The following is a 27553-nucleotide window of genomic DNA, read 5'->3' as shown; positions in this document are numbered from 1 at the left end:
TATCTTATCTCATACTTATCTGTCTATTAATTATAAAAAGGTTATTAAAATATCCGGGCGAGAGTATAATTTCAGAAAAGAGAAAAGAAAAGGGATAGATGATATTACTCCCTTTTGCTTGTATACGAAACTCAGCCACTGAACTCAGTGTCAATTGCTTTAAAATGAATAATATTTTTTTTTCCTATGCGATTTCTTATTCCGAAAACAGCACTTCCACTTCCCCACAACACCAACAAATTTCAACACCGTCCTCATCCAAACCTCTTGCTGGGATATTTCCCTTTTGGCCTACTCGCAGCTGTCTTGATGTGTCTTCTAGTTTTTGTTAGCATCTGAATTATTTTTTTTCGTTCCCTTGTTTATCTTTCAAATTTAACTGTTTTACTCCTAAAATCGTAAATCATTGCTTATTTCCTGTATCCTTTTGTCATTTTTCTGTTTCGTCCTATCCCAAGAAGGCTTGAATATATGGGTCATGGTTATAGTGCGATGGATTTTAACAACTTAAGTAGCCAAGGTGCATCAATTGACATATTTGCACATAACCTAAGAATTATAAGTAATACAAATTGTTTTTATATATTATATAGAAAATGTTTCATTTTCATATTCCAATGTGGTGATCAGTTATTATAATTGAAAACTTCTATAAAGAAAGAATAAGGTATAACTACTGTGTTGCTAGTGTTGAAAACTATATTCAACTTGTTGTTTAATGGTAGGTTTTAGAAATGCTTATTTGAATGGCTTTACTTATTTGGATATATATACTCTGATTTTATTTTAAGAACATGATAGTGATGATCACATGTTATGACGAAAAGGCAAATTATATTTATGCATAAGATGACGAGCCCGTTTAAAGATAATGATGATTATTTATTTATATAAAAAGCTCTTATGCATTTTTTTTTTAATAAGATGACATGACATTGTCTTGTATTTGTTATGTAAATTCTTATTGATGATAAAATATCGAATCTTATTGGAGATGCTGAAGGTGCTCTTCTGCACATTTGTTTTTTATGTCGTATTGAATATATATGATTGCTTTTGGCCCCCAAATGTTCATGGAACAGACATGCTGGATTGTCACATGACTTTTATAAACACATTTTTACATTAAAACATAAAAAAATAACTTGAAAAATTCTATTCCTAAACAATTAAATTCAATTTGTACCACGATCATTAAACTTTGTGGGAACCCATATAAAGTTAACAAAACTTAGAACATATTGTCATTTAGGACGGGTTATATTCGATAAATAGCTGGAAGATAAAAAGTTAATTATAGCTAAAAGTTAAAAAATTAATTTATTAAATTATAAATGTTTGATAAAATTAATTGTTGAACTAATTAAAAAATGTAAAAATGATATATTTAAAAAAGATAATAAGAAAATTGAATAAATACTTTAAGGATAAAAAATGAATAAATTATAAAAAATTAGAAGTTAGAAACTAACTTTAAAAATATCGTTTCAAAAAAACATTAGAATCTATTTAAAAAAAACTATTTACTGAATAGTGAAATAATTTTTTTAACTAATAAAAAAAATTAAAAACAGTTGACAGGATGTGTCAATTCCTATTGGTATACGTAGCTTAAATTTTAGTTCAATTTTTGAAAATTATTATTATTTATTATACTTTAGTTTTCCAAATTTATATAATAAGTGTTCATCACCTTAAATTAGATAATTCTTTTTTTCTTCCAAAGTTCAACCAACTTATTATGTCAATTTTATATTGCTAAAATTTCCTGAGCAAAATGCATGTCAGTGCATCTTTTGGAAGAATGAGATAAAATGTGAGTTTGTTTGAATTTAAAAACAAATGTTTCTATATAAGCCTTTTTTTTAAGAAGTAGATAAAGTTTGCTTTTTAAAACAAGTAAAAAAAACTATTTTTAAGTAAAAAAAGTTTAAATACACTAAAAAATAATAAGTTTCTTATTTTATTAAAGGTTAAATTATAATTTTAGTATTTCTAGTTTTCCAAATCCATGATTTTGGTCCCCTTTATTTTTAAGTGTAATATTTGATCCTCATAGTTTTATAAATTTGTGGTTTTAGTACCCTTATAGATTATTAACTAATAATTATAATTATTAAATTAAATGTAAATCATTAATCATTAAAAAACTTTAAGAAAAGATTATTAATCTTAATGTGATATTATTATTAGTAGAGTTGTGTATGACAACAAAGGTAGAAGAAGTGTTTGCAGAAGAAGTGTTTGCAGAGTAGAGGAAGAACATAATATTATGAAAAATTAGGATTAATAGTTTTTATTCATTTTTTAATAATTAATGATTTTGATTAATTTACAATTAATTTTAAAACACAATTAATCATAATTATTTGTTAATAATTTATTAGAAAGACCAAAATACCAATTTATAAGAGGAGAGAAACCAAATATTACAATTAAAATTAAGGAAATCAAAATCATGAATATAAGAAACTAAAAAATCAAAATTATAATTTAATCTTTATTAAAACAAATATTTTTTAAACAAATAATTTTAAACTAACCAGTCAAAATTCTTGAGTGCTTGAAATGAGTTGATGTGATTTCCTAATGAATTCGTGTATGATAAAAAAACCTAACAACATTTGAAAATCTTCCTTCACTCTTTCCTTTGTTCAATGACTATGCCAAGAATACGTGGTTGATCCTCATAAGGAAAACATTGTCACGACATAGATAGATCAATTGATGGAGCTCAAGATTATTTTTATATATTTTTTGGGTCATATGTTTTTTTATTGATAAATATTAATATTGTTATATTTTTGTTAATGAGAAAATTTAAATTTGATTTTTTCTCTTCTTTTTTTCTTCATCATTAAATCAACCTTATATTTTTTTTTGTGTGACGTATGATTGCAAAGTAGAATCCCAATAGATTATTGAGATTTTTATTATATAGATTTCAATTGTTATTTTTCAATTAACATTTATAACAACATGACTCGTGCACCTCCTCACTCTTTTGTTGGTAAGTCCACTCCTAACTTGTTTTTTGTCCAATAAAAACAAAAACAATGAAGTCCACTTGTTTGGGCCTAGCTTGGCCCATACCCAAAATCCTAACATATTTCGCACCCGTCACATGTGTCTTGCTCACTCACACAACACAAAACAACACACGTCGTGCTTGGTGAATGGAAGCTCCGAGCATGGCGGCGACGGAGCGCACTGTGTTGCAGTTCTCTTCTTCGCAGAGCCTCTCGGCGAAGGTTCACCCTCTCGTTGTCTTCAATATTTGCGACTGCTACGTTCGTCGTCCCGACCAAGCGGAGCGCGTCATCGGAACGCTACTCGGCTCCATTCTCCCCAACGGAACCGTCGATGTCCGCAATTTATACGCCGTTCCGCACAGTGAGTCCGTCGACCAGGTCCTGCACACTATTTTTACTACATTTGATTTTTAATCCTATTTTCATGTTAATTATTATTTTATTCTGGATTTGTTTCTACGATTTCATGAATGATGTTTACGTATAGAAGTCCGTTTTTTTTTTATATATGTTTTGGAGTTTACTTAATTTTTGATTTGTTTTCTCGCAGGTCGCTTTGGATATTGAGTATCACCATAGTATGTTATTATCCCACCAGAAGGTGAACCCAAAGGAAGTTATAGTTGGATGGTAAGTCCTATTCTTTTAACCCTTTACTATTTTAAAGTTCTGTGCATTGTGTTCACAATGGTGTCAGTGGGAATGTAGAATTAAATAGGTGGTCTTTGTTTGTTAAGAAGCATGTGCGTTGTGTGAAGTGGAATCAATAAACCCTTTCAATGTAACAAAAACCTATCCTAGTGCTTATTGTTGAGCCTATCTGCCCCTTGCTGTCGGACCGCTATTCGACTCCTCGCGAATGTCCAATCCCACATTGATTAATGATGACCAAAATAGTTTATTTAAACAGGAACAACTCTCGTCCTATGAACTAGCATCCATATCCAAATTCTAGAAATAGTATTCAGTTCTTGATGCCCTAGTGGTTTTAGGAGAGGGTTTTGTAGATGGGATTCACTCATTGATGTGCAAAGGAACTGCTGAATTCATTTAAGCTAGTCTATTTTTCCCTTTGTAGCTAATTATGGTTATTTTATGCAGGTATTCAACTGGTCTTGGAGTAACCGGTGGTAGTGCATTAATCCATGAATTTTATTCTCGAGAAGTACCCAATCCTATCCATTTGACGGTTGATACAGGATTCACAAAGGGAGCATGTACCATAAAAGCATACGTTTCACACAATTTATCTCTTGGAGATCGTCAAATTGCTGCACAGTTTCAAGAAATTCCTTTAGATCTTCGTATGGTTGAAGCTGAGCGTATTGGATGTATGTATTATTGGACTTTATCTTTATTATATCTTTGTTTTTCTTTTATAAAGTTTTTTTTTAATTATTTCTTGTGTAAAATAGTTGCTAAAAGCTTGTGTGCTTGCTTTCATAAATCATGAGTGCAGCTGCTTGCTGGATAAAAAGTATTTGGACATAATGACATAGTGTAGAAATCCCTAGGCTTTTCTGATGGAACAAAACTCTAAACTCTCTTCTCTTTTGCTTTATCATCATTTTTGGATTTTGGATTTTCTCACGGAGTCATTCTTTACATGTTAATTCCCGCAAATAATAAATATAGGTATGTTTGGATAAATTTTATATAGTTTCTCTAAAATAATATTTTTAACTTATGTATAAACTAATTAAAAGAGAAACTCATTTTATTCTTTTCTTGTTATATTCATTTCAAGTATTTATGGATAAGTTTATTCAAACATGCCCTATAAAAGTTTTTGTTGATGGAGCATAATATACAATTTCTGGAATCTATTTAGACAGTCATTTTCTTTATGACAATTGACTAGATTAGACATTTGGCTTACAAACTACATTGCCTTCTCTAAGGAGGAGTGTCCATATACGTAGGGGTAGATTGACTAGTTTTGCTGCATTGATGTATTTTGTAGTTGTTGTTATTATTTTTGTTTAATTTTAAGTAGGATTTCTTATCCTCCTTTTCCTAAGTGTTGTCCTTTTTTGTGTTGATAAAAGAAATTGGGATCTTAAGGGCAATGCCCAATGACTGATTATATATATATATATATAAAATTAAATTACACTGATATAACTTTGACAACTATTACACCATTCTATAATTTTCAACTGAATAATGTTTTCTTAAAACTCACTGTTAGAATGAAAGTTTTTTTCCACATAAATCACATATGCAAAGTTTCCTATTAATCCAAAATTATTTGTTATTTCATTACTATAGATTAAAGTCGACCTAATATAAACATTTCAAAATATATTAAAATATAAATCATTTGACTACTTTTTGTTGTTCAAATTTGATATAAACGATCTTGATAATATGTAGATACAATTCAACTTGATGAATAAAAATCATATTATATATCAAATTATAAAAATAGTGTAATAGTTGTTAAGTTATATTGTTGTAATTTAATTTTTTTATATCATGGAAGAAAACTTAGATGTGAGATTTTTCTTATTTTTCTCCACCATTAGTGTCTTATCAATATAATTTTCTTTTCCTGGTTAAATCTTTTATACTGATTAATTTATAAACTTATCTTTGAGATTAACGAGAATTCAGTAATTGTTCTTTGAGTTGAATATTTAAAAACTTGATTGTGATAATTTTGGTTATGACAGTTGATACTCTGAAGGCAACTGCTGTTAACAAAATCCCTTCTGATTTAGAAGGATGGAAGCATCAATGGGACATCTATTAGCCTTGATTGATGACATTCACAAATATGTTGATGATGTTGTGGTATGCTAGCATTGCTTTCTTTAGTCATTCTCATCATACTTTTTTTAAATTGCATTCAACCTTTTATTTTTTCATATCAGGAAGGGCGTATTGATCCAGACAACAAAATTGGGAGATTTATATCAGATGCTGTAGGCTCCATTCCTAAATTGCCCTCATCAGCTTTTGAGAAGCTTGTGAATGACAGCTTGCAGGTAAGATTAAGTTTTGATCATGTTTTATGGCCACTAAATAAAATCTATCTTTTGAGTCAGTTTGCTATGTTGTTGATAAGTTTTGATCAAGTATTCAACACATCTTCTAAGTTTTTGTTTGGCTTACAAGAGTGTTTCTGTTTCATCCTTTCAGGACCACTTGCTCTTGCTATATTTATCAAGCATCACTAGGACACAGCTTAGCCTGGCAGAAAAGTTGAATACGGCTGCTCAGATTTTGTGATTCTGTTTGTTCATGAGCAAATGCAATTTTGTTTATGGAAGTTACCTTTTTGTGATTTCCCTCAAAATCAATCTTGGAATATCAACATTTTATTTTATCGACTTTGTAAAATGCTGGGCATCATATTCCATAAGTAATTAAGTAGGTTTCTTGTTTGAGCCTTTGAGGCCGTTACGTATTAAACTGGTCAGTTCACTTGTCATGCACTCACGTAATCTGTCGTCTCTAAAAAAAAAAGTAAAAAAAAAAAAAAGAGAGAAGTGAAATCCTTTTTTCCGCTGCCTGAGTGCCTATATGCAATTGGCCGTTAAATCCTTTATAAATAAGTCGGTTTTAATTACCAAAAATTACTGTGCAATTTTTCTTTAGTTTTTAGTTTTTAACTTTTAAAACCAATATCTAATAAAATATTTTTATTTTTAGATGTTCTATTTGTAATTTATTCCATCTAAATACTATGATTTTTTAATTTCTTAAAAAATCACAATTATTTTCTCCCAAGAATGACTTATGGTACTAAGAAAAATTGTAATACTTTACACTGATTAAATGAAAATATTCATAAAAATAAGAAGACCGAACGATTGATAACAAAAACTATTTTATGGATTTGTAAAAGACGAAGTTGTATCGAGCTACTGTAATTCTCAAGAACTTGTAAGCAAAATGATAACGGTCGTAAAGTTAGATGGTCCTTGAAACTTCGTAGCATGCTTGTAATGGTTGAAAATTCAAAAGTAAGTTAAATGCTTTTGCATATAATTTAAATGGGAGAATGTTGACGACTATTTGGTGTTTGATTTAAGGTTAATTTATCAGTTTAGTACAGCCTTATTCCTTAGGAATGCGTAATTAAAGTTTCAGTTTTTTCTGACACTATCCGCCACATTACAGGTCATGTAAAATGTGGTTTGGCATGAAAACCAACTCCTTGTTTTCAAATTCAGTATTTAGTATTTTCTCTCAAACATGGTTGAATCGTGACATCTGTAAGGCTAACGACACACTAGTCTTAGGCCCTGAACCTGAACTATTTAAGGTCTTCATTTTTTTATACATTATTTTTAAAAAAAAATATTAGGTGATAAATTGGAGTGAATTAGCATTTAACACAAAAATTTGGACTATAAAACCATTGTTTTTTATTTTTCAAAATTTAATTTAAGAATATTATTGTATTATATCATTTAATTTAAAAAATAAAAATGAAATATTTTTTCTTTATCTTATCTTTTTTTCCACGATTCTCTCCTATTTAGGAGGATTTTTTTTATTTTTTTTTATTTTTTAAGTTAAATGATAAAGCATGATAATATATTTGAATTAAATTTTGAAAAATAAAAGATTTAATGATTTTTTAGTCCAAATTTTTTGGTGTTAAATGTTAATGCACACCAACTAAGATAAATATTAGCATTGACAGCTTTATAGATGAGCTAAAATTATAAATCTATTAGGGGAAAGGGAGTTACCAGATGTCACTCAACATTTTTTTAATAAAACAGAGAAATGGAGGAAGTTAAAAAAAATGGGAATGTGTAATTGAGAAATAAAACTTGAGATATAATATGAAGAGAGTAAAATCAGTTAAAATACAATTGAGTGGTAAAGACAGCTAACGAAAAAATGGAAAGCAAAGGAGACTATCCCCATTGTATATGTTGTTATAGATAATTCATGATACCTTTTCAACAATTATTTGGTTAACATGTTGAAATGGGGGCAAGTTCCAGGATTTGTAGGACTAGCCACAGAGTACTCACTTGGAATTGTCCCCAGAATTGGAGCAGTTTGCTCAATTCACAGCATCATTGGTCATTGCAACTTAATTTTCCAAATAACTTGATTCCTTTGGAGTGTCTGCATTATCTTTTCTTAATTATGATACAGGACAAGAAAAAAAATATCCTTGTTTTTGTTATGGTATTCACATAATATTGTTGATTCATCTACTCTTTACTCCAATGTATACTTGATTATTAATAGTAATAAAATGAAAAATAGCTTGGATATGTATTTAAACAAAAATATAACAATAGGAATATAATATCTATTGTTCTCATTTCCCTCATATCCATGTTAATGCTTGTTAGGATGTGAAGAGAAAATGAAAGAAAATAAAATAATCACAGTTTATATAAGTGGTGGAAGCAAATTCTGCCACTGATAGATAGTGTTGTTATTATTGACTCTGGGACAGAATGTTTGACTGCTGCTAACGCTAATCTGCATTGTTTAACCACTCTAGCTCTATCTTTTTGTCATGTTTCGAAAAGCACATCCACATTCTAAGGATTGTATTGTATCAGCCATCAGCACCTAACACTAAACATAAACTATATATAGTAGTTATTTTTACCCTTTATTATTTATTAAATAAAAAAAGAAATGGTGTTGCAATGCAGTTGTTAGATTAATTAATTAATTGTTTAGGGTTCCGCATGATAGGTAGTTGATTTAGCAAAAGCACCGACAAAAGTGGTGGAGACAAGAAAGTAAAAGACACGGATCATACGATACGGAGAAGGGTGACGGCGTCCTAGCTTGATTGCTTTCACGCTTGCATGCCCTCATTCTATTTCTAGTCTTCCACTTCTTATTTCCCTTCCTAAAGTCCTAACCTTACTTCTTTTTTTATTGCCTTTCTTCCTTTCATCAAACACTATTTCTAGTCCTTATATACTTGGACAATCACATAAAGACACATGCATCAAGCTAGCTAAAAGCAAGGGGCCTTTACCATTCTTAGAACATTTTTTACTTATTCTTCACAACTTTCATGTTTTTGTCTGAATAAATTATTATTGTACACCTTATATATGGATGGTGAAATTGGAAGTTTTATGTATTTATTAACATGTTCACTTTTAAACAACTTATATTTGAAAAATCGAATTCTCTCAACGTTATTTTTTATAGATACAAACTTAAAAGATCAAATGCAAACTACATATTTGTAATACATAATCCTCTGCGAACTATACTATATTGTTAGTTTGTTTCAGAATTGCTTTATAGTGCACTAAAATCTGAAAGCAACAAATACCAATGTGTTTAAAATCAGAATTTGGTTGTTTGCTAATTAGGACCACATTCTGTTGGAGCATGTGAAATCCCAGGTGAGTAGAATAAAAAAATTCATAAATAAAAAAAAATCCATAAATTTAAACTTTAAAATTTTAAATTAAAATATAATACCAAAATTCTCTTATATCATCTATCATAATTTATTAGTATAAATCTCTTTATTTATTCCCCTTAATTTCCTAACAAATTTTTGATTGTTCTACGGCTTAATTACTTGCGGAAATCAGTTCATAGCTGGTTCGTGGCTAACAAGTAACAACAGCTTCGGTCCAAAACACCTAGAAGTTAGAGCAGGCAAGCCCCTAGTGCCAAGTTTCAAGAGACAAATGACACTCGTGAATAGTACAACATCCTCGGGAATTGTAGAAAGTGCACGGAAGAATGTGGTCTCTCTGTCCTTTTTTGACTACCAATCTCGTAAGTATTACTGAACCACACTATCATTATTTAAGGATCATATACCATTTCTTTTACTTTTCCATGACCAGTATATCATGAATCACGTTATATTACTTGGTTTTTCCACTAACTATTATTCAGTCGTGGTTTAATGTTCTAAGACGCCTAGAGATTTGAATAGTATTTAAAATTGATGAAAGAATTTATTAGAATTTTTATTAGTTTTTTGAAGTGTAATTTTTTATTAAATTCTTTTAATTTCATTTTTCAACTATTAATACAATCATTCCACTTTAAATAAATAATTTGTCAAAGGAAATAAGAGCAAAATGATATTGCTATAAGTTAAAATACAACAAATAGTTTCTATGTAGGAAAAAAAATAAAACAATTACAGTAGTTTTTATTTTACATTTTCTTATAACTTGATTCCCAAATTCAATTTATTTCACGTATTTTTCTGATGTCCTTTATATATATGTCCATCTCAGAATTTCAGACTTGAATAAAAAATATATCAGACTTCGAAATACTAAGTCTCGAAATTTCAGAAGAAATTATATATAAAAAAAACAGAAGAAAAAGAAGAGGACCCATGCAGTTGATGGGCAGCTAGCAAAGACAGGAGTAATTGAGCAAATGTCGACGTAACATAAGGTGTCCCATGAACCAAAGTCAACTTAGTATCTGTAGTATTTGGTTTAATTTATTATATATATTTGTAAAAAGCTGAATTAAACAAAATTAAATTTTTAAGAAATATTTTGAATAAAGAAAATTTTAAAAATAAACTTAAAAAAAGTTAGTTTTAACAGAGTTAAAATTGAGATACAAGAAAGAAAAGAAATCTTAACAAAGAGGGGGAAAGTTTGAAAATGATGAATAATTTTAAACCTTTTGAAAGATATGATTGAAGTATTAAATAATAGTAAAATCACACTTCAAAGAAAAGTGTTAGTACAAGAGACGCACGTCTTTATGTTAAAATGTGTATGAAAATTTATAATTTAGAAATTAGTATATCATTACTGTTTTTGATTTTTTTGAAGTAAGGGGCAGTCTTTAAAAAGAAAAAAAAAGGAATTTATGATTTTTAATAGAAAAATAATTAGTCAAGTTTGCAATAAAATATATGTTCATATGTATATATACAATGTTTTACAAATTAGTTCTTTATTCTTAATCTAATTACAATTTCTTATTTTATTTATTAGACTGAATTTTCACTTTGTGATATAGATTGCGTTGGACAAAATTAACGGAAAGCTAAAATGTTAGTTAATAGCTGATAGTTGAAGGTGAATAACTGATAATTGAAAAACTAATTTATTAAATATTAATTGTTCGATAAAATTAACTATTAAAGTAATTAAAAAAATATAAAATAATAAAATCATAATTTATTTTAAAAAATTAACAAATATATTAAAGATAAAAAATAAAGGAAATATAAAAAATTAAAAGTTAATGTTTTAAATTCAAATAACATTTTAAAAAATGATATAAAATACTAAAAAAAATTATTTATTAAACGGTTAAATAATTTTTTTAATTAATAAAAAATTAAAAATAATTGAAATGTTGCGGTGAATATAACCAAATAAGTATAATCTAACCTAATAGTATATTACAACTTTGAACTATTCTCCATGAACTTTAGCGGACAACCACTTCTTTTTAAAAGCAAAGTTTGGCGTAACTCACATGTCTAGATGGAATTGGATTAATTTGATATGTAATGTTGTCGAAGCACTAAGAATAAGATAAAAGACAATGAAAACTACACAAACATATATAAAGACAATATGCATGTATAACAGTATAAATTTTAGGAGTAAGTGCACACTTTACTGAAAAACACATTGTGTTGTGTCTAAGAAGAACTCGAGGAAATAAAAATAAATAAATGAAGAAGAATCATCTAAAATATGGTTAAACTTCAATTAGGGAAACTTGTAAGTTCGCTGCCCCAAGACCGAAACGTTGAACAATGGCTGTTTTTGCTCATGACTTTCTATTTCTTTATTAGGATGAAAAAATACCATTCTAAATGAAATAGATCAAATCCACATGTAATGAAAAAAGAGATTTAATGCTATATATTTTACAGGTATTTTAATTTTATATTTTGGTTATAACAAAAAAATTATAACAGTAATTTATTGCTAAAAAATATAATTAAGTATTTTGTGTTTTTATTAACAAAAGTAGTTATAAAATACCAACACTTAGTTTATCATAACGTGGTTAGTCGATCTGAATGAAATTTAACTTAAATTCCCCGAGTAAATTTTAAGTTTGAACTTTTTAAATAGAAAAAAAAACAGTAATTGAGAGAAAAAACTCTACTATCAGGTAAATCATATTTTCTAATAGAGTTTAATTACCAAAAAAATTAATAAAAATGTTTCAAAAAATGGCACCTAAGTTATATGCCCCATTTAAAAAACTAGTCTAATGGTCCCTCACATTCCCTAAATTCAAAGCAGACAGAACGACTATTGTAAGATCTGTGATCCCCGCAAAAGCAATACAAGAAGAAAAAAATACAAAAAAAAGGACAAAGATTTTGGCATTAGAATATTGAGTCAGGGCATTATATATATGCACACGGACTGGGATCTTTATGGTTCAGACAATCTGAGAACTAATAAAGTTTTGAGGATCAGAAGCAAAACATGGACGAGGGCTTGTCAGGCTTTTGCATTAGATCATCATCAGGAAGTGTCCGTGGCAAAAGTGGCACCAAGTGTGGGCGTTGGAATCCCACCACTGAACAGGTTAAACTTCTAACTGAACTCTTCAGATCAGGGCTCCGAACCCCAAGCACTGACCAGATTCAAAAGATCTCCACTCAGCTTAGCTTTTATGGCAAGATAGAGAGCAAGAATGTCTTCTATTGGTTTCAGAACCATAAGGCTCGGGAAAGACAGAAGAACCGTAAGCTCTCCTTTGATGATCACAAGGATCTCATTTGTAGACAAAATGCACCTTCTACACAAAGTAAGTAATATATATCTTCGTTCCAATATACTTTTTCATAACTATTTACAATAAATAATAATAATAATAAAATGAATTAAACTTCTCATATAATTTAACATCCGTTTATACGATTCAAGTCTTAATTGTTTTTGAGAATTTTTTTATATTGAAAATATAGAGTTTTTTCTAATAAAAAAACTTCTCAAAAACACTTTTAGTCTTGACAAAAAGTTGGACCAGAGAATTTCTATTATAAAAGTTAAGTATAATAGTTGATTTTAAGCTTACCAGAGAAGACTATATCATTTTTTGTTTTTATTTTCTTATCTTATAAATGCTTAGAAAGAAGTTTATCTACGTAGGAATTAGGAAGAGCAACATTGTTAACTAGCTTTTGAGTATCTATGGAATATGTTTTTTGATACTTTTCCTTATCGCAGGTCTTGCTGAGATGTACCAAGTTTCAAAGCCAGATAGGGTGATTGAGACTCTTCAACTCTTTCCCTTAAATTCCTTTGGTGAATCTGAACCAGAGAAGTTGAGGTTGCGTGCAAGTGAATGTCGGGATAATAATAATACAATGTTTTCATACACGATGGGTGAACAAATGGAGCACCCACCATTAGACCTGCGCTTGAGCTTTCTGTAAAAGAAGTCTCAATCTTTTCTGTGGTGGTGGTGTGGGGGGAGAAGATTTTGTTTTAATAAATTCATTCTTGTTACTGGGTGAACTTAGGTTTAGCATAAAAAGAAAACATTTAGGGATGTATCATCATGGACCGTTTAATTAAAAAAAGATGTAGCTTATCAGATTGATATTTAGTTTACCTTTTCTTTTTTTGAGAAGTATATTTAGTTTACCTAGTGATCAGTTTTAGTTCCATCTAAAATATTATAAATGCCTAGACATTCTCCTTCATGTTCCTTCATTTTGGCTTTATCTCGCTGAGTATATTCTGTTGGATTATACTTGGATAGTACTAATAGAATATTATGACGGATGCCTTGGGTTCTACTTTCTTTCCTCTCATGAGATGTCTCACCTTGGAATGCATAAATTATAATAACATTAGTGTACTTTACTGTTCAACGAGTACAAATGGGTCGTAGTCATACCTCGGGTCTGATTCCATCTTTGAATATCATGAACCACATTTACAACACATGAAAAAATATATATACACTTCACAAAGAAGGTATTATATTCAACCAAGTTGGGGATGTCATTCATCGTTATCATCAAATTAATCCTAATTTTGTTTCTGAGAGGGACTTGGATGATTATGAAGACCAGTGGTATTACTCATACACGCATGTATGCTGGAAGCTAGCAAGTCACGTGCAAGGGAGAATTATTAAGCAAATATGAAATAATCAGTTGACTAGAATTCAATGGTAATAAAACTTAAATCAGTATGGATTTAATATATAACATTGTTGTGTCTAAAGATTGAATCCAAGTACGTATATACTTTAATCCATTTTTTTTCCTTTCTTTCTAGCATGTTTAGCATACGTCTTGGATAGATTTAGATTTGATGTCTGAAACCAACTCTACCTTAATCAGACATCATAACATTCCAACATATCAGGAGTCACAAAAGGATAGTTTAGAGTAATGATATGATATATTAATAATCACAAGCCCAAATCAATGGTTCACTCTTGACAGCTACATTATTGACATCACCACTGCTTCCTGCGCACTTGAACGTAATCTAATTTTACTAATACTGAGTACTGAGTATAACTTGACTGATCAACTTGAGCATTAATCTTAGTTAATACTTGATACTCCATTAATGCAGAGGTATAGAAATCCAAGCTTGGCAAGCAAATTATATCTTACTACTAGTTATATTCAAGCGAAATCATGCAAACTCGTGTGATGGTCAGTTTTTGCTTTTGATAAGTTTATCACTATATAACTTTCAACAGCTTATTTAAAAATAAAGAATCCTAGCATTACTCTTTTTTCTATGTCCTCACACCGATACTCTATATGCAGGAATTATCATTGAAAAAATAGGTACCATGAAAACCTCTCTAAAATGTTACCATTAGGCCCCGGCTACAGAGGTACTTTTGTTCATACTTCTTCGTGTTATATACTGACCTTGTTTGGATGGATAAATTTATTAATAAACACTCATGGGAGAAGAAATAGGAAGGTAAAATTAATCAAATTTCACCCATAAGTTAAAATAAAATTATACACCTCAACTTTTAGACCAGTTACATGAAATAAAAAAGGTGAGGTGCATATGTTGAAATTTAACTTATAATGGGAGAAGTTTGATTAATTTTTACTTTCTTATTTTCTCTCCTAAGGGCTTGTTGAGAAGTTTATCCAAATTGGATGCAATTCCTTTCTATTAGATTTTGGTTTTGTTGTCTTGCCCTGTCTTTTTTAGGTGAGTGTCTAAGATGATTCTTCCTGTACAAATGCTGACAATGTACTTTGTTTTATGTAGGTAAAGTGCAAAACTCACAGCCTTGAATGGTTTGGATGCAAGACTTAAGAAGTTACCCTGATCTTGTCATTGATGGAAAGCTTCCCCTTAAGCCATGAGGTCACGAACCATCTACAAGTTGGTTATTTGGCTGTTATCAAATGGTCCTGGAATTTAGGTTGAATTGTTTTTTTCTGATCCACATCACTTGGTTTAAATTTAGCAAAGGGTTTTAAATCTATATTTCACATTAGTAACTGGTTTTTTTTTAAATGATACGATTTTTCTTTCTTTATTAGAGTTTCTTTAACAAAACAAGCTGCTTTCTTCAGTTTTTTTTAGCAGGTTTATTCCACTATAGTCTTTCATGATCTCATGTTTTATTTACTTAGGATGTATTATTCAACCTGCTACCAAATCTTAATTTCACTAATCTGATCAAGGGCTTTCGCACGTTTAGAATGTGAATTTAATGTTAAGTGTGAATGTTATAGTCTTCTGCAGTTTCCTTTCTAGGGTATTGATCCTTTGTCCTAGTTGTATAGTGAAAATGAATGATATTATATGCTGGTAAAGTAACTATCGTCTCTCATTAGTAGTGTAATTGCACTCCACAACTTGTTAACAAGGTGAGATACACTAACTGAATCATGCTGCCATTGTTTGTTACTGTTGTTTGCTGATTTTGGTTTTAACTTCAGCGCTATTTATTATATTATGGAAGTAACAACTTCAGAAACTTCAGAGTGAAAATCAATTTAGTCCTCCTTAAGGATTTCACAGTGGTGTTTCTCCACTTTCATGAGCTTCTGTCAATTCATATATAATAATATGGGATTATTTGTTTGGAATTACCTTCAATTAAATACAAGTTTTGTATCCAGGACATTGCTAGATGAGATAACTTATCAAGTTAAACATACTGTAAAATCATTACTGTGGTTTATATGTCTTTAAACATCGCCCTCACAAATAGTACGTACTTATTATGTAGCCATTTATTTAGTTCTAGCGTAACAATGAAATTTCTAATATCGGAACTATATTAAAGAACTGAGATTGATTGTACTGGACCGGGAACATAACAAAAGCTGCAGTAAGTAAACTATATTTCAATATCTGTTGTGAGAAAATGAAAACCTTATACTTGTATACTTCTAACTAACAAAGAAAAATGAAAAGAAATGCATTGTAACATGTACAAGTGTATAATAAAGACTATGCCTATGTTGAATACAACAAAATATGAAGCCAAAATCAAAGGGCAAAACCCGATTACAGTAAATTCAATCCTCCTCTGTATCATCCTCAGCTAAAATCGATTCCTCAAATTCAGCATCCATAATAACCCCATCCATGACATGGACAAGAATCTCCTTCTTCCTAACATCTACTATTTCTGATCAAATCCTATTAACAACAAGCATTCCATTGATATCTTTTGAGAAGTACAAGGGAAACCCAGATGAGGAATCATAGTTCACAAGCTCACCCAATTGCACATTAGCCAAAGAAAGTGTCCCAGGAACAGCTGAAAACCCCAATATACGACTCACAATCGCATAGGTATCATTGAACTTGTCCGGTTTGAAACTATCATTCACCGACAGACGCAGATCTCGCTTGAAAGCATCCTCGGACGGAACCAAAACAGTAAAGGCAAGATCTTGTGGCAACATGTCAAGCATCATTTCCCCAAAAGTGGCAACATGTCAAGCATCATTTCCCCAAATTTCATTTAAGACATTAATTGAAATATTCATAAATTAAATTATAGACAATCTGCATATTTTAATTACAAAGATATTTCATATATTTCTTTTTAGGGTTTTCATTTTGTTTGTTTGATTTCTTTAACAAAATAGCATTTTTATCGGATATTTTGAAGACTTGCTTTGGTGAAATCATGATTTTTGGAAAAATATTAATTGTATTTATTATTTAAAACAAATAATAACTTTCCAATATTTTTTCTCAAAACTAAAATTAAATATAGTGTCTATAATAATCTGAAAAATATAATCATCCTATAAAATAAAACTATTTTTGTACAAAAAAATACAGACCCTCTTTTTTTTGTCTTATAATAACAAATAAAGGCAAGAGTTCAGTAGTGCTTCATACGTAAGAAAGCCCAATTTTCTCTAATAAGGGCTTGGCATAGACCTCTTAATGACTTCATGCAGTATTGATCACGGGAATTGGTAATCTAACTTCCACAGATACTAAGTTCACCCAAGCCTTTAAATATACTTTTTTTTTACCAAGATACCCTAGATGGAAACATTTTTTATTTGTTTCCTCAACAAGATCTTATTGAAATACATAACATATACAACGGACAATTATTTCTGTTGTGTTGTTAGGGGTGTAATTTCACAATATTCTGTCAAGGGTATTTTGGTAAAAAAAAGTCATTAAAAGGTTGTGGGTGAACTTTTCAAAACAGTTGTGAGAATAACAATCCTTGTTGATCATTCATAAGAAGGCCCAATATTTACAATTAAAGGTTGTGTTTTACTTCCTGCACCCCTATAATTGGGAAATGCAAGAAGCAAAAGAGTAGAGCCGAAAGTAAAAGACTTAAGGTTTTCTTAAGTTCCCCTTAGGCCTTAGCTACGATGGACCAGGCCTGAGGTTCCCTCCTGCCTTTGCAAAACGCCACAGCGGTGATAAAACTTGTATTTCGACAAAGCCCAAAATCATGACATTTTAATATGATCGAGAGAATCACATAGCTAAACCAAAAATGAAATATGACAATAAAGGAAATGAAAGAAACAGTACAAAAGGGGTATTACTGGGATAATGGCTTGTTTAGGGTCCAACTTAAAACATGAAGATAATGAGAGAAAAAATGAACGAGGATAATGAGAACGATCTTTTGACAAAAAAACTAGAGATAGGTAAGAAAGTGATTTTATGGCACAAAAAATACAACGAAAAAAAATTTAATGACATAAAAAAATCAACTTGTTTCGGTACATTAAATAAATCAATTTAACTTCAACTATAAAATCAACTAAAGAAAATGACTTTAATCTTCCTTTCAGTTCAATTATAGTTTTCGGTGTTAGCTACAATGTTAGGGTGCATATGAATTATCAATATAGAATGATCATTGGATCTAAATATCTATTTTTATTTCAAAAGTATACAAAAATCATTAAAATAAAAATTTGTATATATTTTTAATTTTTCATAAAAAATATTCAAATATAATTTTTTTACTTATTTTTAATTTAAAAGTCTTTTATATTATAAAATTACACTAAAAAGGGGTTTAATTACAAATTTTACCACCAAACTTTCATTATTTCTCAAATTTTACTACTCAAGTTTTATTTTACAAATTTTACCATCTAACTTAAATAATTTTATATATTTTTTCATTCAATTATTTTCACGAATTTTATTATCCAACTTTCAATATTTCATAAATTTTATCATCTAAATTTTTAATTTTTATGTATTTTACCATCACGTTGATAACAAAACTATATAAAAATTAATTTTTTTAGATTTTTGTGTATCAATTATAGTTATAATCAATGTAAAAAAATGACTTTCTACTTCAATAGTGATTATAACAGATGTAAAAAATAACTTTACTAAATCAATTATAGTTACGATCGATGTCAAAAGTTAAAATCATCAATATTTCATTTGTAGTGATAAAATGCACAAAATTGAAAACATAAATAGTAAAATTTGCAATTAAGTAAAAAAAAAAACTCTTATATAATTAATTGGAATTTATTGATCTAAAGATCTAGTAAAATACTATAAAATTATCTTTAAAAAGTTTATTATACATATAATGGAATATCATTGATCAGGGGCGAAGTGAAAAATGACTTGGGGTGATTGGCCGACCTTAAAGTGTTGACTTTTAGCGTATATAATGGTCACACCATTGATGATTGGTTATTAAAAATAAAATGTTCACAGACATGTATTACGATATTATTAATTATCATTCACAAATTAGATTTTTTTTTTTATATTTTTTTCATCCTTTTGTACTTTCATTAATATTCTTACAGTATTGCTACTTGATAAATATTTCTTAGCTCCAGCGTTACAAAATTCATTTCCTCCCATTTTAGAGAAATATCTTTTAGCTCACAACGGTTATTGGAATATCTTTTTCCTCAAGTTATATAATTATCACTTCGTTAAAAGAGTTTGGTAAAAATATACCTTCATCCTCTTCCCCTCTTCAAAATCTTTTTTTCTCCCTTTTCATTATAAAATATCCCCCTTTTTTTTATTTTGAATAACATTATAAAATATCCCTAACATCATAGACGACTTTTATTAAATTTGTTGCATACGTACTTTAACTTGGGAAGAAGACAAACTCCCTATCCCCAAAAGTTTCTTTTGGCTTTAAATGTGGTTGAACAAACTCGTTTTGCAACAAAGGTTGGTGAAGACTAGCCTGGCCGGTGCAAACAGCTATATATTATTATTAGCACATGAGAATTAGTTGCAATTGATCACTACAGTTATTGTGCTATGACCGTGTCAATAATGGAAATTCCTGTGTGAAATGATATTGACCCTTGTTGGAAGATACGTTTGGGGTTTAAATTTGCGGTATGAGAATTGAAAACTGCATTGGCAGACTACTGCAAATGTTAATAAAAGTAATGCAGCGTGGACCATTCATCATTTTTCATTCCATGAACCCACAAGGTTCATTGTACGAGCAGTTACCACATCGTGTGAGATACCACCAAATTCCAAAAACCTAATGCGTTCTACGAATAATATTTGTGGACTGACAGTGAGTGTCGAAAATTTGTATGCCGGCATGCGCATGCACTAGCATTGCCCTAGTGTACTAGACATGTGGGGGATTAGAGTTTAGGGAAGCAAGTTGAATTGTACATTGCTATTTAATTATTTATTACAATAATAATAAATACTTTCATTTGTCTCTCTCTATATATATATATTTATAGATGTATTAATAATTTTTTTCTTATATATTTTTATTTAATTTTTTCTCTCCAAACTTTCATTAAGAATAATTAAGTGGAGAGAGAGATAAGAAAAGAATAATTTTAAGATTATAATATAATTAATTGAATTAATTAAAAGATCTTATAATTAAAGATGGATGAAATATTATTTTATTTTTTTTACTGCATACTAGTAATAGATATTTGATGTGAACCTATTGCATCCGTAATTCTCTTTTATTGGTCTTCTTTTGATCGAGGACTATGAATATTCTTCACAGAAGTTAATTTTATTGAAGTTAAGAATATTTGCATTATGATGAAGATAAAATGGACCTGCTATGAACTGTTCTACATTTGGGATTCAGAGCCAATTCGTATTATAGGCCATTTTGTTTCGAAAGTGTTGCACTAAACCTTATTATTCAGAGGAACTACAATATAATTAAATTAACTCTTCTAATAGTTTTTTATGTATAGAAAATTCGAATTCACGACTTGCTTAAGGAAGACATGCATGTATTAATTGAATTAACCACTCTTTCGTCACCAAATCACTTCTATTGTTGAGATAAAAATAAACAAGAAAAAAAACTGTTTTTATTCTCTTATTTAATTAAATACAAAAAAGTATAATTATATTAAATATTTTTCCTCCAATTAAAGAGAAAGAAGTTGTTACCCATTTTTTTATCTATTGACCAATTAAGAGTAAATTGATTTCTCAAGTTTTTCAAGTCAATTAAGTATCCCTGATTGAAAATTAAAATTAAAAAAACTTGATTCTATAGTTGATTTTTTTCTTTCTAACGCTTTTTTTATACACCTTTAAATTATCATTTTTACTCAATTTCACAAAATAAACCAATTAAAAATGAGTTCATTTGGTGATCATGATGGAATATATTGGATAACAAGATAAAATATTAAAGAATAGAAACAAGATAAGCTTGTATCCCTATTTTGATTTATTAGGCTTATATTAGATAAGGATAGTTACTTTAATTTATAGTAATATAATTATATATATGTTGTATGTCAAGGAAAACATTACCCTTACAAAAAGTAGTGGTAGTAATAGGAATATCAATTACAATAATGATATAATTTAGGGGATTGACAACAAGAAAAATAATAATAAAGTATGATGATTGTGATAGAACGTGATAATGATAATAAACTGTAAATGATGGTAATAATAATTAGAATAATAACAATGTGGTATTTGTAATTGCAAAAGCAAGACTACTAATAATAGGGTGATAATTGTGGTGTTGGAAACCGTAATGGTCACAATCACAATGATCCTATATAATAACACTTGCACTAATGATAATATGGTGATAGTGATCATAAGGGATGTCCACCAAGTTTTTGACAAAAATAAAAATTAATTATAGTAAATATTTATACAAGTTGAAAAATAAATTAAATAATATAAAATAAAGGTTGAAGAAATAATTTTTATTTTATTTTATATTATTTGTTCATAATGTACTTCCCCATGTAGGATAACTTTTTCAAATTAATGAATATGTAAGATAAGTAAATAAAATAAGTTTATGTTATCCTATCAACTCATAAAATATAAATTAAATATGATAATATACCTTGTTTGTTATATTTTTATCATGGCACTTATAAGTTAGTTCTTAAAAAATCTTAATTAAAAATAATTTTAATTAAAAGGATTAAAAATACAATTAGGTCAAAACTTTTATTTTATTTTATTTCTCTACGATCATATCATTTCTGTTTCCACTTCTTTTCACCAAAATCAAACAAAAATACCTACAGGTAACTCTTGCAGTTGTGTAATTGTCATCATGCTGTTGTCCAGGACAAACTTCATGGACAAAATGTCCCTCTTGCTGCATGATTTGTCAAAAAAGAAAATTGTTGGTACTTTGACAAAATGAAAAATTGTTGCCAGCCGAATAATGTCATAAGATTAGCCTAAGCTTATTTTACGCTGATGAATTCATGTTTTTATGCTTGTCTGATTTTTCTTCCAACTAACAATTAACCTTCTTTTCGTTCTAACTCCATATTATCATTTTTATTATCTGATTTATTTTCCACGTTTGATGTCAGTGATTTCGAAAGGATAATATTTTTAATTAATTAATTTAGAATTTTTAAACTAATTTAATACCTGTTAATAATAGATAATTAATTTACTTTTACCTGTTTTATATGACTTTATTCTTTGATTTGTGCCTCACACAAGAAGAATGTGAATTCACACGTTCAAGCTAAAATTATTTGGGATTAATTGAACTTTATGTGTCAAAGATCAAACCATAATTCGTAATCCTAGACAGCTACAACAACAGTTTGTCCCCGTTGAAATCATAAATATTCACCTATTTAGGATAAATAGTCACTTTTATCTCTTAATGTTTAATTCGCTGACAAATACATCATTAAAAGATAAAAATAAAGAATTTAGTCCCTGAAAGTATAAAAAGTACGACAAGTCGACAAATATGTTATGCCGTTAACTTTATTTCGTCACCGTTAATAAAATAATCTACGTGACACGGAGAGACTAATTTGTCATGCAAATAATTGCCAATGTGGATTGTCAACATAGGAGCATATTTGTCATAATATTTTTTTGACTTTTCGTCTTCCCACTCCGCTGATAAATATGTCCCTGAAAGATAAAAATGTAAAATTTAGTTCTCGAAAGTATAAGAAATATGACAAATATATCCGGACGTTAATAATAAATTGTATAGGAGAGAATCTATGACAAATGAATTAAAAAATAGTAAAATACAACTTAAGATTTGAACTTTTATATTTTGATTATCTATCTATTTATTCATCTGTCAAGTTGTTAATTAGTTTTTTTTATTAATCAATATAACTACTTATTTTCCAAAATAAAATATAATTCTCTAGTTTTATGATATAAAAAAATTGAGTTACCATTTAAAAAAATGAAAGTCTTTTATTTCTTGAAATTTTTTATTTCTTCAATTAATTATTAATCTTTATTAAGCATTCTGTCACAGTATGTCAAATGGAATGCAAGGTCGCTGCAGTCCCAAAATCAGCGAGAGATACAACACTACGTCCCAAAGGTAAAGAATAAACCTCTCGATTAGTTTTTTTTTTGTTTTTTTTAAGTTAACCTCTGTATTAGTTTGAACATTATTGTATTTTTTATTTAAATTTATTTGGGTTCTTTATTTGTTAGTAACTATTTTCATTTAATTCATACTATGTATAATAAGTGTTGTCTCGAATAGAAACACATAAGGTTTATCCAAGGAATTCTTTCATATTTGAGATATATATATATATATATATTATTGATTAAGAAAAAAAAACTTATAATTCCACTTTAGCTTTATCTAGTTTAAATTTTGTGAGATTTTTTTTTATAAAAATAGTTGATTAAATTCTTTTTTAAAAATAAATAAATAAATAAATTTGGTCCCGCGGCCGGTTGTATTTTTTCTACTCAAAATTCTCGACATATTATTTTCAATATAAATATGATGACACTTAAGTTAGAATTGTGTATGGAATAATTTTAAAGATTAAAAGTGAGAAATTTAGTAGACATTTGATAAAATTATAAAATATAAGATAAAAAATTTTAATAGCAAAGATTAAGGTTTGACAAGGAAATCAAAATAATAAAAATATATATATTAAAAGAAAATTTAAATAATATATTGCGTAAGTACTAAACGAATAGGAGCAGTAAATTATAAATACATAATAATAATAATAATAATTAGTTACAATTTATTATTAATATTCGGATATATTTGTTGTACTTTTTATACTTTCAGAGACTAAATTATGCATTTTCATCTTTTAGGGACGCATTTATTAGCGAGATGGAAAGATAAAAAGTTTAAAAAAATATTATGACAAATATGCTCCTATACTGCCAATCTACGTTGACAATCATTTCACTGACAAATTTGTCCCTCTATATCACGTAGACTATTTTATTAACGGTGACGAATCAAAATTAACGGCATGACATACTTGTCGCACTTTTTATACTTTCAAGGACTAAATTTTATATTTTCAGACATATTTATAAATGAATTAGATAGAATAAAAGTAACTATTTATTCACTTATTTATCTCTAATTTTACTTTTCTTATTACATCCATTAATTCTCTCTCTCTTTTCGTCCAATCCATCTCAGTTTTAGATTGTCGGGACTGTTGTCCCTTGCTGTGTTTTATGCTGGGGTCTCTTTTGGCCTTTTCCTATTTAACTTGTCCCAAATCAAAGTCAACGAAAAACAATCCAATATTCCAACGTGACGGCACTGTCTACAAATTTCATTTATTAGGGAAAGTGGAGCAACTTGTTCTGTGTCCGAAAACTTTGTACATCTGAATTTGGTTGATATAAATCATCTAGATATTGACATCGAGTGCATTTAATCAAGTGGTATGTATGGTAGGGTTGGATAGAGTCAAAATAAAAGCGCTACATTCAGCTGTCCGTAAAAAATACACACTTCAATTCAACAGTCAAGTCTCTAAAAGGACTCTAACGTGCCTTTATTCAACTCACAATCCAGTACGGCAGTCAGTACTTGATCCAATCCCACGTTTTTTTTTTCAATGCTTGGCTCCAATCCAACGAAACGACTCTTCTTCAATTTTAGTCTTCAAGATTCACACTATACATTAATTTGTTTTCATCTTCATTTTTAATAACTCTTAACTTGCATTAACGTTCCAGATTTAAATTGATTGGTACACGTTTTATTATACTATAAAGAATCAAAGTAATCATGTCAATGTTGTAAACCGAATTGTGAGATTTTTTTAATATTAAAAGTCCAAGTTAATTGGTGATATTAATTATATAATTTTTATTACAACTGTCTCTGAAAACTCTATCACGAATCCCATGCTCGAAGAGAAACGAAAAGGAAAACATTTCATAAGGTGAAAAACATCATACTCAAATTAAAATTATAAAAAAAAGTACAGATAGAAACGCTAAAAAAAAAAAAATAAGACTATGTCACAATGATACAGCCCCCACTCCCGAATAAAGTCATCCCCACCGTCCGAACAGAACACGAGCATGACGTGACCATGCGAGCAAGTAGTTATAATACGCTGGATGCACCATAGCTCGACACGTGTCATAATTGACACGTTGCATATTTCATGAATTCGGGATCAGACTCTAGCGCCTCCATGGTTTCGGGCGCTAGAACAACCTCCAAATCAACGGTCCCTGTTCCATCTCTTCCGGGAAACGCTGAGATCTTACCGTCAAATTTGTTCGCTCTTCCGCTTCGCACCGCGAGTGGTCTTCCCCACCCGAAATTGTTATCGTACATTGGAAACCTCGGAGAACTACCCATTGTGATGGATGCACCGTCAGGGTTCCCAAGTGGGAAGCACCTCGGGTTGCGCTCCCAATCCTCTACGAAGCGCCGCACCATAGTGTCGTCGTGCGCCTTCACGTTTTTGTTCAGCTGCTCCGCGCACCACCGTAGATCCCTGGATAACACCTCACCCGCGGAAGCATAAGTAGGCACGCTCTGAATCGCGTTCCCGAAGTAATACGCTTCCAGTTTGGGTTCTAACCGGTGGCGACAGTTAACCGCCATTCTAAACGTCGTCGTTTTGGACGAAGGAAATTTCCTCGCTCGCGTCACCCCGCGCCACAGAAGCGCGCACACTGATTGAAACGACGAAATTTCCACTGTTTGCGGTTTCGAAATCGAATTTGAATTCACCTTGAACCAGTTCTCAAGAATTGTCGTCGCCTTGTTCTCCTTTAGTAGATTATCGTTGCTTTTCTTCCGTAACAACTCGCCGGCGAAGTTGTTGTTTTCCGGCCACCGGCGGTTGTTCGCTATGGCTTTGAGTTTCTGAATCGCTTCGCGGCTGAAGCTGAATATTCTCTCGCGCAGAGGCGCGTTGGCGTCGAACGTGACCTGAGGACCACCCTCCGGCAAACGGAGAACGGCGTCGGAGATGAGAACCGACTCGCGGTGGAAATCCGGTATATTGCGGATGCAGTTGCTGGCTCCTCTAGAGAGCTGAGCGAAGGTGTTGAAGAAATTCCAGAAGGAGGTGCCGTCGGTGACGGCGTGATTGACGGCGCAGCCGATGAAAACGCCGTCGGCGAGTTCGGTGACCTGAACGGCGAGAATCGGAGAGAAGTGACCGGTGTAGCTGACTTTCCTATCGAAGGCGAAGAATTCCTTAAAAGATTCAGGAACATCGAGTTGGGAGAGTAAGTCACAGATGCGAAGGGCAGTGGCATTGGCGTGAATGAAATCGACGCCGGCGTCGTTGCAAGCGATATAGACGTAACTGTCGGAATCGGTGATTAAACGGCCGGCGAGAGGTGGAAAGAGAGAAAGAGTGCGAGAGAGTGAGGATTTAAGGAGAGGGATCAAAGAGTGGAGTGGGAGATTGGGGTGGGTGAAGAGGCATCCCTTTTGGATGTAGTGGCAGGACAACATGGGAAGGTCCGAAACGGAGAGTTTGAGGTTTCCGAGAGTGGACTTTTGGTCTGGGAAGACGGTGCATTTGGAGAGCAAGGTGGGTACAGGAGAAGGCATTTTTGGTAGTTGATGAAGCAAAATTGGATAAAACAGATTTTTTTGTCTTTTCTTTCTTTCTTTCTTTCTCTGGCCTGCTTCTGGTGTGCCTAATTGGGTAAGTGTGGAGTGAGGTGAGGTGGGAGTGTCCCGTATATATAGGGCAGCAAAAGCTCTCTTCTTTATTTTTTTTTTGTGAGAGGAAGCACAGATGCATGCATTTATTTTTGCTGACGCTGCAAAACTCGGTCCTCATTGTCATCTTTATTTTATTTAGGATAAATAATATTTTTTTTATAAAATAGATGAAAATATTATAAAAATAATTACCTGAATAAATTATATCAAAATATTAATAAATTTTTATTGGATCAAAATATCAATATATTTTTATTAAATTAATTTATCAAATTTTAAATTTTGTTTTATTTAAAGATAGAATATAATTTAATTTTTATCTTTTTTTATCGTCACACAACATAATATATTATAATAAGACTTCAAAAATTAAAAAAACAATTATGAATTAAAACAAATATAATAATATATAACATTAATCATTAAAAGTATGTTGAAAATTATATTTAAGGACTAAAAGTAAAATTAACGATTAAAATATAATTAACTATTTCTTAATAGAATTTTTGACTATTTAATTGAGATATAATGGACAATTATTTTTATAGTATATATAATGGAGAAAGTTGTAAAATAAAAAACCTTTTTTCCCCACACTCTTTCTCCGTCACCCTCTTCCCCTCTGGCCCCCTCATACTCTTTTATCCATTTGTAAAACCTTAATTTTCTCTCCCATCGAAAAAAAATCCAGGTGAAAT

At 30.0% G+C, this 27553-nt stretch overlaps 2 protein-coding genes and 2 pseudogenes across 2 annotated transcripts; 2 read left to right on the top strand and 2 right to left on the bottom strand.

Annotated features, from left to right (window-relative positions):
• Positions 1–3151: 3151 nt before the first annotated feature.
• Positions 3152–6424, top strand: LOC114398935 (annotated as a pseudogene).
• Positions 6425–12302: 5878 nt separating this feature from the next.
• On the top strand, positions 12303–13738 carry LOC114371966 (WUSCHEL-related homeobox 5-like). Its single transcript, XM_028329320.1, has 2 exons — positions 12303–12755; positions 13178–13738. Exons 1-2 carry the CDS (start codon positions 12431–12433, stop codon positions 13384–13386), a joined length of 534 nt encoding a protein of 177 aa, XP_028185121.1. The 5' UTR covers positions 12303–12430; the 3' UTR covers positions 13387–13738.
• A 2549-nt stretch (positions 13739–16287) lies between these two features.
• LOC114371960 lies at positions 16288–16902 on the bottom strand (annotated as a pseudogene).
• An 8096-nt stretch (positions 16903–24998) lies between these two features.
• Positions 24999–26864, bottom strand: LOC114398928 (uncharacterized acetyltransferase At3g50280-like). The gene has a single exon (XM_028361018.1). It carries the CDS (start codon positions 26736–26738, stop codon positions 25302–25304), a length of 1437 nt encoding a protein of 478 aa, XP_028216819.1. The 5' UTR covers positions 26739–26864; the 3' UTR covers positions 24999–25301.
• Between the last annotated feature and the right edge of the window lie 689 nt (positions 26865–27553).

Source organism: Glycine soja, chromosome 2 (assembly GCF_004193775.1).
Source record: "Glycine soja cultivar W05 chromosome 2, ASM419377v2, whole genome shotgun sequence".
Lineage (NCBI taxonomy): Eukaryota > Viridiplantae > Streptophyta > Magnoliopsida > Fabales > Fabaceae > Glycine > Glycine soja.
The sequence above is the reverse complement of the archived record's forward strand: the minus strand, read 5'-3'. Positions and strand labels throughout refer to the sequence as shown.

Coding starts and splice junctions, on each gene's coding strand:
- LOC114371966 (XM_028329320.1), top strand. CDS start 12,431: ATGGACGAGGGCTTGTCAGGCTTTTGCATTAGATCATCATCAGGAAGT. Junction 12,756..13,177: donor AAATGCACCTTCTACACAAA/GTAAGTAATATA, acceptor TCCTTATCGCAG/GTCTTGCTGAGATGTACCAA.
- LOC114398928 (XM_028361018.1), bottom strand. CDS start 26,738: ATGCCTTCTCCTGTACCCACCTTGCTCTCCAAATGCACCGTCTTCCCA.